The 13,633-nt window shown below is 40.4% G+C and overlaps 2 protein-coding genes across 2 annotated transcripts; both read right to left on the bottom strand.

The window, feature by feature from the left end:
• Window positions 1-271: 271 nt before the first annotated feature.
• Window positions 272-1,562, bottom strand: LOC128622460 (odorant receptor 131-2-like). Its single transcript, XM_053648988.1, has one exon. It carries the CDS (start codon window positions 1,238-1,240, stop codon window positions 272-274), a length of 969 nt encoding a protein of 322 aa, XP_053504963.1. The 5' UTR covers window positions 1,241-1,562.
• Window positions 1,563-10,532: 8,970 nt separating this feature from the next.
• LOC128622461 (odorant receptor 131-2-like) lies at window positions 10,533-11,938 on the bottom strand. The gene has a single exon (XM_053648989.1). The coding sequence runs from the start codon at window positions 11,606-11,608 to the stop codon at window positions 10,640-10,642; it is 969 nt and encodes a 322-aa protein (XP_053504964.1). The 5' UTR covers window positions 11,609-11,938; the 3' UTR covers window positions 10,533-10,639.
• Window positions 11,939-13,633: the final 1,695 nt, after the last annotated feature.

The following is a 13,633-nucleotide window of genomic DNA, read 5'->3' on the forward strand; positions in this document are numbered from 1 at the left end:
ATTTGATCCAAGGCGATAGCTGAAATCCGATCAGATTATTTCTGAACAACTGGACCCAGGAGATTGGAACATTTTATGTACAGTATAACTATCCAACAGTGTTTTCTCTGCCTAGGTTTCCATAACAGTAAATATGACATTTAAATGGAATGCATAAGCATCTGTACAAAATTAAATATTATTAAGATACATAACATACATTTAAATGGAATGAATAAGCATCTGAACAAAATTAGCAAACAAATAATAAATCTGAACAAATAGCTTTAATTCAGTGTACATTGACTGCAGACTTGCATTTGCCCATTGCAAAGCAAAAGTAGTAGGTGAATAAGGGCCGTACAGCATCATCTCTCAGTCCATAGATGAGTGGGCTTAGGCAGCGAGACAAGATCAACACAAAAAAAAAGCTTAGATAACGCAGGTCCATGAAGAGGCTGCTGCTGGTGGTGGCCATTGCTGCAGCTCGCTCTAAGAAACCATAGAGAAAAGAGGTGAGACACAGGACCAGCTGAACGAGGTGCAGCAGCACAGTCTTGTGGGCCTTTGTAGCAGAGTCTTTATTGGAGGAAATGGACCTGGCTGTGATTACTATGCTGATATAAGTGAAAAAGATGATCACAGTCACTGACGCAAAGTAGAATATGTTAAATACCTGAAAAACATCTACTTGCCATTGCTTTATGAAGAGTCTTTCTCTTGTGCACATTACTTGTGAGGTAAAAAAGTTAGAATCCATCACCACTCCATAAAGCAAGTCAATTATTAAGTTTATGGAAGCAATAAACCAAATGACTCCAATAGCAATATAAGTTCTTTTCTGAGTGGCTATTTCAGCATGTCTTAGAGGAAAGCATATGGCCACATAACGCTCTAGTGACATCACAGCCAGGTTTAAAGGTGTGTTATTGAAAGTAATAGCCGAAACAAACACTATAAAACTACAAGTAGCCTTGACTATCTTGAAGAATGCCAGACCGAAAACATACAATAAACAAGTAACAAGGAGATGTATTGAGTCATTAAGAAGCATGTGGGTAAACAGAATGTAACGTGAGCTTTCTTTAAAAATTGGCTTCCTCCAAAGAGTGTAGACCATGGTGCAATTTAAATAAGTAAAGAACAGTGACATTATTAATGTAAAACTAACTTTTGATATCGGCCCCTCAGTTATTGCAACCTGAAACAATTGTTGATACGTCAACAAAACCTCAGTGGTGCTATCATTAGTCACTGCCATAATCTTGTACAAACCATGAGCATGCTATGATATTTACAGAACAAATGCTTTGATATTACTAACAGAACAAGATCAGCCACTACAAATTATCATGACTCTCTCAAAGAACAAACAGAATAAACATTTTATAACAAATTACAAATTAGGTGCACGAATAAATGTATGTCTAGTGCTGGAGAGTGGAGATCTAAGGGGCTCAGTAAGATGTGAGCTCAGGCCTGAAGAGTACCACAGTTATGAACACAACTTTATAACGGGCAATATAGCGACCCTAGAGAGAGGTGAAGACACGCCTCAGACTGGAAACTGCAGTAATTATGCATCCCTGCTAAGTAATACAAATTCCACAAATATTTATTCACATTTGAATAACAGTTCTAACATACATATGAAAATGAATTAGTAATACCTAAAATAAAAAAAAATAAAAATATATATATATATATATATATATATATATATATATATATATATATATATATATATATATATAGATCTAATTGTCTAATAGATCTAATTGTAAAAATTGAACCAATCAATTGCTTATAGACAAAATGGATTTTTCATGTTTTATTGTTTCTATTCACAATATCATAAATCTGTACCATAAAAAATCTCCTTTCATATAATAGTGTTTCTTTTTATTAGCAATTTGTAGGATAATTCAGAGATCAAATAAAACATTTACTCTACTACTTTCATTTTGTCTACTTGATTACTTGAGGTATTCACTGATCAAATATAAAGCTACATTCTTGTGGGATTATGCATCAGACATTTGGTAAACTTGTGGAACCTTAAATGTGTGTTTCCATGTGAACGGAGATGTTGTGCTTTGTTTGCTCCATTGGATGAGTATGTTTGGGGTCATTTTTCTACTTACCTCATGCAGAAATTTATGACTAACAGAACAATGGCTGGACAACACCACCAGTTGAATACTTTTTTAAAATGCCTTTATTGTCATTAAATGGGTGTGTGAATGTGTATGTTATTGTGTCCTGCGATGGATTGGCACCCCGTCCAGGGTGTACCCCACCTTGTGGCCGATGCTCCCTGGGATGTTCCCCACGACCCTGTAGGATAAGCGGTATAGAAAATGGATGGATGGCTGTTTTTAATGTCATTAGACCTTTCAGTACAACTGCAATTAGTGCGAATCTCTCAGTGTGGTTCTGTTTGACACACATAAAAGTACAGACACACATACAATTATAAATTTAACAGGAACAATACTATATATTGTAAGTGAATAAATAAATAAGTAGGTAGTTGGGAAATAAAACAACGTTGATTTAAAAAAAGAACAATATTGCACTAGTTGTGTTTTAAATAGTGATGTGTCGTTCATGAACAATTCGTTCATTTTGAAATTTTAATATGACTTGGGAACAACAAGTTGTCTCAGAGAGTGATTCGTTCAATTTTTACCACGCATGCACTGAACATCCCCATAGGTTCTGTACAGGAAACAGAAATGATTAGTTCAGGTCTCGAGTCCTCGGGCTCAAGTCGTTTGTTCTTCCGGTGACCACCCCACTGGCAATGCACCATGCAATACCGGAAATGGGATCAGACAACCTGGTAGAGTTCCTGAGGAGAGCCCACTTCATCACCACCCTGGATCTGACTAAAGGGTACTGGCAGGTAGCCCTAGCCCCAGAAACCAAGCCCAAGAATGCATTCAGCACCTCTGGCAGCCTCTGGCAGTACCAGGTTCTCTCTTCAGACTTCATGGAATGCGACCTTCCAGAGGCTCATGGATGTTGGCCTATTCCCCCAAACTGGCTGCATGTAGCCACCTGCTGGGGTGACATTGTGATACAATCAAACACATTGGCTGACCACCTGCAGCACCTCAGGGAAGTCCTGAGTGAGCTCCACAAGGCCAGGCTGACCGCAAATCCAGACCAAGGCATAGTACCTGGGGTACTACAGAAGTATGTCATGCTCTGCGTTTCATATATATAGTAGTGGTTCAGCACAAATGCTTGGGAGCGCTCTCATTATTCTGTCCTGCTTTATTCTATCCTGTATTAACCATCTTTCTGTAATAAACCTTTTTTTTTTCCTTCAGAGGCCATGTCTGCGAGTGTTGTCTAATTTCCACAACACAGATTATCAGGAGAAGAAATGTGTTATGGTTTGGAGTTACTTCACTCTCTCAGGGACTGGACAGTTTGCATTCACTGATTCAACTATATATTCTGCATCATATCAAAGAGTGATTGAAGATAATGTGAGGCCATCTGTCCAAAAGTTGAACCGAAAGTGGACCATTCAGCAGGATAATGATCCTAAGCACACTAGCAAATCCACCAAGGAACGACTCTAAAAGAAGAAATGGAGGGTTTTAGAATGGCCTAGTCAAAGCCTGATTTGAATCCCATTGAAATGATGTCGGGGAATTTTAAATGGGCAGTACATGCAAGAAAACCCTCAAACATCTTGCAACTGAAAGAATATTGCATGGAAGAGTGGTCAAAAATACCAGCAAGCCTGGTGGACAATTCAGCAACATGCCTACAAGAAGTCATTTCTGCTAAAGGGGACAATACTAGCTTCTGAGGCCAGGGGTGTACTTACTTTTTCCACATTAAGAATTCCATATCTATTGATATTTCTGTTGAATAAATGATTGAAAAAGCTCATTGTCCTTTGGTTTTGTTCAAGTATATCAACTTTATTAATAGGCACTGTTTCAAAGAGGATCAAATGTTTGCTTGTCCAAATACATAAAAAATAAAAAAAAAGGAAAAATTCCATGGGGTGTGCTTATTTTTTTTCACATGACTATATTTAATATCACAAACTGTCAACAGTGACTTATAGAAGGATATACTGTGGTAATGCATATGTAACCAAGTGGTAAATGGTCTGCTTATTTTGTTTCTTTTCTTGCATTGTAATGAAATCTATTTCATGTTCAGATGAACATTTCCAGCTAAGTATAAAGGCAAGAAAAGCTGTTAGTGCCTAAGTTATCCTGGAAATGTCAGTAAGTAGCGATGTTGGGTACAAGTGAAGAGGCTAGGCACGTGCGCACACACACACACACACACACACACACACACACACACACACACACACACACACACACTTTGCATTGCTCTGTGAGAAATGCGAGAGAGAAGCTCGCTCTTGGGTTTTCGCTCATAGATTTCACACCATCCAGTGTGTTCATCGAAAATGTTGGGAGTTTCAACTCCTGGGGATTGAAGGTATTGTGCGGTTCAGGAGCTCATAATTTTTCCCACTGCTGTATTGTCAGATGTCAAACTTGTTAGCAACACTATAGTCAAATCACTTATAAGTTCAATTACTGAATAAATGTAAATCTAAAGAACCCTTTAAATGTGTTCCTGGTGGTCAATCTAAATCCATAGTCACACATTTTTGGTACCAGGAGTGGGGTTGTTTATTCAATTTGACCAATGTGCAACAAATAGCATAGCTAAGCAAGACAATATGGCAATGGTGAAGATTTGTAGGAGCAGAGGTCACAGAGGTTGTGGAGGCTGTGATCAGCATGGGACTATCAGGGAGTTTCCAGTTTACCTGAGCGACAGCTACTGCACAGCCTGCTTCTGCATGGAATAGTTCCTACAGCCAAAGGTTTAGCTCCCAGGATTTCACATCTGCATCCCAGGGCAGCGTGCAGGTGTGCCCGAGGTACTGAAAGGACTGAGAGGACTTAATGAGTTTTACACCAAGGTCAGACTAAGAAGAAATACCTGTTGGGGTGTGCAGGCTCCCGTTGAGGGGGCTGAGGGACACTGTGTTAAGGCGGGAACTGCGCAAGATCATCAGAGAAAAGCCCAACCTTATCCTGGTAGAGATTCGTAATGAGGCCATTCTTTGGTCCATGGAGGAGACCAGGCCTGCAAGGGCTGTGAGTAGCAGACCAGTACATTCAGAAGTGCTTGGTGAAACTGGGTGTTCCTTTGTTGTGGCTGAGAACAAAACATCTACTCTGTTAGATGATATTTTTTGCAGGTGATTTCTGGACAGGACAAGCGAATAAGTGAGCAGGAACAGAATATCTCAGAGCTCACTAAAGCAGTTAAGGAGTTGACTTTGCAACGATCACTATCAGTTCCTCAGGGTTGTGCACCTTTGTCTAATGCCCCTCCAAGGTTTACGGAGGAGGGAGGACCTATCTGTTTCAGGTGCAATGGGGTTGGGCATATAGCTAGACGTTGCACCGTGAGGTGAGGCGTGCAACCCAAGAGTGCTGCCAAAACTACAGAAGAGCAAGAAAAACAAAGTTCCTCAGCTGCTCTGAGCCAGGCAGCCCAAGGGGTCCTTTCTGGATTACCACCAGAAGGAACCAGTCGAGACAGGTTCCTTGAACGGGCCATTGGAACATGCCCGATGGTGGATCTGAAGATCAAAGGTGTGCCCGTGTCATGCTTACTAGACACTGGTAGTCAGGTCAGTACTATTACTGAGGGTTTCTTCCGAGAGCATCTATTTGGGGATGAAAGTGATGTGTTGTCTACATCTGGTAGGTTAAAGATCACTGCAGCCAACAGTTCAGATATTCCCTACTTGAGTTACCTGGAATTGGATGTGGAGGTTCTGGGGATGGCTTTACCTGACTGTGGGTTCTTAATTGTTAAAGGAACTCCAAATCCGTCACCTGCATCAGTGCTCATCGGCATGAACATTATTAGTACATGCCGACAGATAGTATATGCTGAATTTGATACCACTTTAAATGGTTGACTTGATTCAAACTGGAGGACAGCTTTCCAGCAGGAACAGTCAGTCGAATTAGTCAAATGGCTTTCCTTCGCTCGAGTCGCAGGTAAGACTGCCGAGCATGTACCTGCTTGGTCTGCAGCTACAGTTATGGTTAAGAGTGTGGACATAGGAAAGAGGAATGGTTCTATATGGTTATTAGAATCAGCGAATGCACCTTTGCCAGAAGGTTTGGTTGTAGTGCCTACATTAGTCACATCTGAGTTAGCTGTGTTCCCGGTAAGGGTGCTTAACCTGTCACAGGAAGACCTTTGGCTTCAGCCTAGGGCCCACCTGGGAGTGTTGTCCGAGGTAGACAGCTCCAATGCAGATGCATCCTGGGAGGTGAGATTTCAGAGGATTTCTGCAGATACGGAGCAGGTGACCATAGGTGCAAATCACGGTTGTGAGTCTCCGGTCAAGGCGCTTTTTGACAGTATGGGAGGCACACCTGAACAGCAGGTCCAGTTGAAAGCAGTGCTGAATAAGTATTCAAGCGTGTTTGCTTCGGAGGACGAGGATTTGGGTTATACCGACAAGGTTCGACATGAGATACATCTGAATAATGACATACCGGTGAACCAGCCATATAGGAGAATTCCCCCTAACGAGTAACAGGAGGTTAGAGAGCACATTGCTAGGTTGTTGAAGAAGCATGTTATTCAGGAGCATGTCAGTGCTTATGCCTCTCCAATGGTGCTAGTGTGCAAAGCTGATGGCACACTAAGGTTATGTGTGGATTACAGGAAGCTCAATGCCAAAACGAGGCGTGATACATTTCCTTTACCCAGAATTGACGAGAGTTTTTATGCCCTCAGGGAAGCTAAGTTCTTTTCAACTGTTGATTTGGCATCCGGGTACCATCAGATTGTGGTCAGTGAGAGAGATAGAGCCAAGACAGCTTTTACTACGCCTTTTGGTTTATTTGAGTATCGGAGGATGCCATCTGGGGTATGTAACCGGCCATCGACTTTTCAGCGGCTCACGCAGGCCATCATGAGTGATTTGATCTTTCAAGTGTTGATAGTGTACTTGGACGATATTCTGGTGTTTTCACAGACGTTTGAGGAACACTTGGAAAGATTAGAGATGGTGCTGAAACGGTTGGCTGAGACCGGTTTGAAGGTCAAGCTGGGGAAATGTCATTTTCTCCAGGAGGCAGTAAGATTTCTTGGTCATCAGGTGTCAGCAGAAGGGATTGCACCTGATCCAATCAAGGTCGCTACTGTCAGTGAGTGGAAGACTCCTGAAACCGTCAAAGAGTTGAGGTCGTTTTTAGGGTTTTGTAGTTACTATAGGAAGTTTATCAAGGGCTTCTCAAAGATAGCTGGACCCCTGCATGACCTGGTGAATGCTTGCTTGCGTGAAGGCAAGTGTATGAAAGGTAACCGCCACTTTATTACCCGTTGGCCAAGCCTGATCCCGGTGCTGACTGGGATGAGTGTGTAGCGATTTGTAGTGTGCTTAGTAGTGGGACAATCTTGGAACCTGAACTTGCCTTGAAAGGTGTTGAGCGTTGTATGTAGGGATGTCACGAGAACCGATACATCGGTACCAAGTCGGTACCAACATTCTTAATACTTGACGGTACTTGTTTTTCTGGAGTAACGTTGGTACCGGTGCTAATGGAGGTACCGAGGTTACAATTCTTCCGGATCTGATGGGGGCAGCAAATACGCGCAAGTGTTTTAGTCGGTCCACAAGTGGTTAAGAAGAACAACAACTACAAGCACACGGGAAAAACTACAGAAGTTTAGCTCCACCACGACTCGTTGAGAGGAAATGTGGTATGGAATATGTAAATACTTCGCATTCGAGACGAATGACAACAAACGTATAATTGATGTTGTGAAGCCGGTGTGTAACCGATGCTATCGTTCATTTCAACAAAGCGAGGAAACACCTGGAATTTGGCGAAGCACCTGAAAAACGGTCTTATATTATGTCTGTTTGTGGCTGTGAAACCAGCTAACGTTATGCTCCATGTAATGTTTGCGATAGCCAGTTATTTGTTAACAACGCTACCACATTGCAATGTTATAAACTACCTCCTAATGGGCCACCATGCATCGCCATTCAGCCCGTGTCCTGTCAGCTAAATGTAGCCTAATGTCACTAATAATGATTCAAATGTTAATGGCTTTAATAAATCTTTTTGGCCTGCCACCATATCAGTGAATTTAAACTAATGCTTGTATTCAGAGTATAAGGTGTGTGTGTGTGTGTGTGTGTGTGTGTGTGTGTGCATGTGTGTGCGTTTAGGAGTGCGCCTCCACTCACTGTCAGACAGTGTTTGATAACTAAAATCTCTCTCTCGCTCTCTCTCTCTCTCTCTCTCTCTCTCTCACTCTCTCTCTCTCTTTGCCACTATCAGCCAGAGGAGGATGTCCTCCAGGAGAGTTTTTAACTTCATTATTTTTATACCACACCGTGGTATCGACTTTGGTATCGAGTATTGTGTACTTTTGATGCTATCGGTACCGACTACTAAATTTTTGGTATCGTGACATCCCTAGTATGTTATACACTGAAATAGACAGAAAACGTCAGTTGCATCGCCGACAAAGCAGCCTTCCCCAGGAGGCGGTTGCAAAATCTGACTTCCAATGGCTGTGAAGATAGTATTGAAGCCGACCATCAAAGTGAGGTCATGCCCTAGAAATCCTTTGCTAACAACATAATTACATTAGCTTAGTCAGATTTTGAAGAAAACCATAGTTGCCAAGTCTGCTTATAATTCATGACTTTGGGCTTCCTTTTTTGTTAAATTCCGTTTAAAAAAATCTAACAAAAAGTATAAAGACAAGAAGGACAACTAAACGTAAAATTTATTTTTTACCCTACCTGGCAGGTTCCATATGCACCCCCTAAGCAGGTTCTAATCACTTGCACCCAATGTTGAACACCAGGGCCCAGTTGTTCAAAAAGTTTAATCTGGATCAAAATGATCCGGATCTGGTAATCCCATGTTTTGCTATCCAGGATCAGGTAAACCATCTTACTTTTGTGTTGGTTTTTCAAAGCAACATTAGATTGGATCACCCTGATCCAGATACAAACTTTTCAAGATTACCAAATCTGGATTACCAGTGCTTTAAATGGCACTATATATTACAATGTAGGCTACTAGCTACATAAAGAACAACAGGCAGAATGCATGGGGTCAATTTAAATGTTTTTATTTGAAGATACAGAAAACAATACAAGCATCCCTTCCTTTTTGAATTTGTACCTCCAAGCCAAAAATAAAACTATTCTCATTCATACTTACTAAATGTAAAACATTCTACTCTACAAATGTATGCTTTTTCTGTGCAATATATATATTTGTTTTATGTCAACTCATCTTCATTTAAGTCTTTTAACCATGTACTGGCCCTTTAATTCAGCACGAGCAGCGCAGCAAAAAATAGACTCGATGCCGAAACTCCTGCTTCGCTGCTGTTCATGCGCTGCTCCTGCTCCACACTGCTGCAGCATCCGGTGGAAAAGCCCACATCTGTTAACATGCACGTCGGAAACATGCAAGTCTACACTGCTTCTGCTCCGCTGCAGCGTGCAGCGTTAAATAGGCTTTAAGCCTTCTTTTCCGCTGGTGGATCCACATTTACCACATGATCGCCATCACCAACTTGAGTTACATTATCTGTAACTTTAGGCACCACAACAATTATTTTCCCACTCACAAATGCTCCCAAATATATTTTGAGGTCGCACAGATTAAATTTCAGGAACATATGCGACCAAAATGGTTGCAATTTCGAGTATTTTGGGTGTTATTATCAAATTTGAACCTGGACTAGGAAAGGCTTCATGCTGTGGTCCAATTGTGTTTTCCAGCTAATAGCTCCCAGTTGTAGTTATCTGCAGGCATCTGTATGCAAATAAATAAAGAAATAAATAAATCAGGTGGGAAAAATATTGAGGAAACACTTCAGAGTGTTCCCTTTCAAAATAGACCAAAACCATGCATGTACTCCAAATGGTACATTTGAACATTAAAGAACAGCTTTAATTTTAGTTTGGGTATGCCTTGGATAGGCGTTTTAGGCTAATTTTACTGGAACTCTAAGAGGTTTGTAGCTTAATGTATACTTTATCTACTTTATCTCTGTAACGATTAAACAAATCAAGTGTAAAATATAAATAAATGTATATACTATATGATACAAATGTATTATTTGACCAGTTTTAAAGTTTTATTACATTTTGTTCTTGAAATAATCCCTGAATCCACCCTTCCACTGGGATCAGGATAATACTGATTTTTTGGACCACAGGTATTCTAATACTACTAAAAAAATTTTGAACAACACATACTGAAAGTGTGATCCATATCAAAAGCAAGATTGGATTACACAATCTAATGTGATTTCAGAATCCTTTTTTTTCCTTCTGAACAAGCCATTGTCAAGATTTGATCCAATGCGATAGCTGATATCCGATCAGATTATTTCTGAACAACTGGGGCCAGGAGATTGGAACATTTTATGTACAGTATAAATATCCAACAGTGTTTTCTCTGCCTAGGTTTCCATAACAGTAAATATGACATTTAAATGGAATGCATAAGCATCTGTACAAAATTAAATATTATTAAAATACATAACATACATTTAAATGGAATGCATAAGCATCTGAACAAATAGCTTTAATTCAGTGTACATTGACTGTAGACTTGCATTTGCCCATTGCAAAGCAAAAGTAGTACATGAATAAAGGCCGTACAGCATCATCTCTCAGTCCATAGATGAGTGGGCTTAGGCAGCGAGGCAAGATCAACACAAAAAAAAAGTTTAGATAACGCAGGTCCATGAAAAGGCTGCTGCTGGTGGTGGCCATTGCTGCAGCTCGCTCGAAGAAACCGAAGAGAAAAGAGGTGAGACAAAGGGCCAGCTGAACGAGGTGCAGCAGCACAGTCTTGTGGGCCTTTGTAGCAGAGTCTTTATTGGAGGAAATGGACCTGGCTGTGATTACAATGCTGATATAAGTGAAAAAGATTATCACAGTCACTGATGCAAAGTAGAATATGTTAAATACCTGAAAAACATCTACTTGCCATTGCTTTATGAAGAGTCTTTCTCTTGTGCACATTATTTGTGAGGTAAAAAGGTTAGAATCCATCACCACTCCATAAAGCAAGTCAATTATTAAGTTTATGGAAGCAATAAACCAAATGACTCCAATAGCAATATAAGTTCTTTTCTGAGTGGCTATTTCAGCATGTCTTAGAGGAAAGCATATGGCCACATAACGCTCTAGTGACATCACAGCCAGGTTTAAAGGTGTGTTATTGAAAGTAATAGCCGAAACAAACACTATAAAACTACAAGTAGCCTTGACTATCTTGAAGAATGCCAGACCGAAAACATACAATAAACAAGTAACAAGGAGATGTATTGAGTCATTAAGAAGCATGTGGGTAAACAGAATGTAACGTGAGCTTTCTTTAAAAATCGACTTCCTCCAAAGAGTGTAGACCATGGTGCAATTTAAATAAGTAAAGAACAGTGACATTATTAATGTAAAACTAACTCTTGATATTGGCCCCTCAGTCATTGCAACCTGAAACAATTGTTGATACATCAACAAAACCTCAGCGGTGCTATCATTAGTCACTGCCATAATCTTGTACAAACCATGAGCATGCTATGATATTTACAGAACAAATGCTTTGATATTACTAACAGAACAAGATCAGCCACTACAAATTATCATGACTTTCTCAAAGAGCAAACAGAATAAACATTTTATAACAAATTACAAATTAGGTGCACGAATAAATGTATGTCTAGTGCTGGAGAGTGGAGATCAGTAAGATGTGAGCTCAGGCCTGAAGAGTACCACAGTTATGAACACAACTTTATAACGGGCAATATAGTGACCCTAGAGAGAGGTGAAGACACACCTCAGACTGGAAACTGCAGTAATTATGCATCCCTACTAAGTAATACAAATTCCACAAATATTTATTCACATTTGAATAACAGTTGTAACATACATATGAAAATGAATTAGTAATACCTAAATAAAAAATGGAAGGCAAAATATAACAATATATATATAGATCTAATTGTAAAAATTGAACCAATCAATTGCTTATAGACAAAATGGATTTTTCATGTTTCATTGTTTCTATTCACAATATCATCAATCTGCACCATAAAAAATCTCCTTTTATATAATAGTGTTTCTTTTTATTAGCAATTTGTAGGATAATTCAGAGATCAAATAAAACATTTACTCTACTACTTTCATTTTGTCCACTTGATTACTTGAGGTATTCACTGACCAAATATAAAGCTACATTCTTGTGGGATTATGCATCAGACATTTAGTAACCTTGTGGAACCTTAAATGTGTGTTTCCATGTGAACGGAGATGTTGTGCTTTGTTTGCTCCACTGGATGAGTAGGTTTGGGGTCATTTTTCTACTTACCTCATGCAGAAAATTATGACTAACAGAACAATGGCTGGACAACACCACCAGCTGAATACTTTTTTAAAATGCCTTTATTGTCATTAAATGGGTGTGTGAATGTGTATGTTACTGTGTCCTGCGATGGATTGGCACCCCGTCCAGGGTGTACCCCGCCTTGTGGCCAATGCTCCCTGGGATGTTCCCCACTATTCTGTAGGATAAGCGGTATAGAAAATGGATGGATGTCTGGATTTAATGTCATTAGACCTTGCAGTACAACTGCAATTAGTGTGAATCTCCTAATGTGGTTCTGTTTTACACACATACAATTATAAATTTAACAGGAACAATACTATATATTGTAAGTGAATAAATAAATAAGTAGGTAGTTGGGAAATGAAACAACGTTGATTAAAAAAAGAACAATATTGCACTCGCTGTGTTTTAAATAGTGATGTGTTGTTCATGAACAATTTGTTCATTTTGAATCTTTAATATGACTTTCGAACAACGAGTTGTCTCAGAGAGTGATTCGTTCAGTTTTGACCACGCATGCGCTGAACATCCCCATAGGTTCTGTACAGGAAACAGAAATGATTAGTTCATGTCTCGAGTCTTCGGGCTCAAGTCGTTTTTTCTTCCGGTGACCACCCCACAGGCAATGCACCATGCAATACTGGAAATGGAATCAGACAACCTGGTAGAGTTCCTGAAGAGAGCCCACTTCATATCCACCCTGGATCTGACTAAAGGGTACTGGCAGGTAGCCCTAGCCCCAGAAACCAAGCCCAAGAATGCATTCAGCACCTCTGGTGGCCACTGGCAGTACCAGGTTCTCCTCTTCAGGCTTCATGGAATGCGACCTTCCAGAGGCTCATGGATGTTGGCCTATTCCCCCAAACTGGCTGCATGTAGCCACCTGCTGGGGTGACATTGTGATACAGTCAAACACATTGGCTGACCACCTGCAGCACCTCAGGGAAGTCCTGAGTGAGCTCTACAAGGCCAGGCTGACCGCAAATCCAGACCAAGGCACAGTACCTGGGGTACTGCATCGGCCAAGGCCTACTAAAACCTCAGGGGAAGAAGATTGAAGTGGTCAAAGAGTACTCAAAACCCACCCACAACCTGTTGTACATGCCTTCTTAGGGTTGGCAGGGTATTATTGCCGGTTTGTCCCTAAATTGTCCTTTCTAGCCTCCCCCCTTCACAGACCTAACAAAGAATGG

Source organism: Ictalurus furcatus, chromosome 18, assembly GCF_023375685.1.
Source record: "Ictalurus furcatus strain D&B chromosome 18, Billie_1.0, whole genome shotgun sequence".
Classification (NCBI taxonomy): domain Eukaryota; kingdom Metazoa; phylum Chordata; class Actinopteri; order Siluriformes; family Ictaluridae; genus Ictalurus; species Ictalurus furcatus.

What these genes read in the sequence shown, in the direction of transcription:
- LOC128622460 (XM_053648988.1), bottom strand. Translation starts at nt 1,240, where the DNA reads ATGGCAGTGACTAATGATAGCACCACTGAGGTTTTGTTGACGTATCAA.
- LOC128622461 (XM_053648989.1), bottom strand. Translation starts at nt 11,608, where the DNA reads ATGGCAGTGACTAATGATAGCACCGCTGAGGTTTTGTTGATGTATCAA.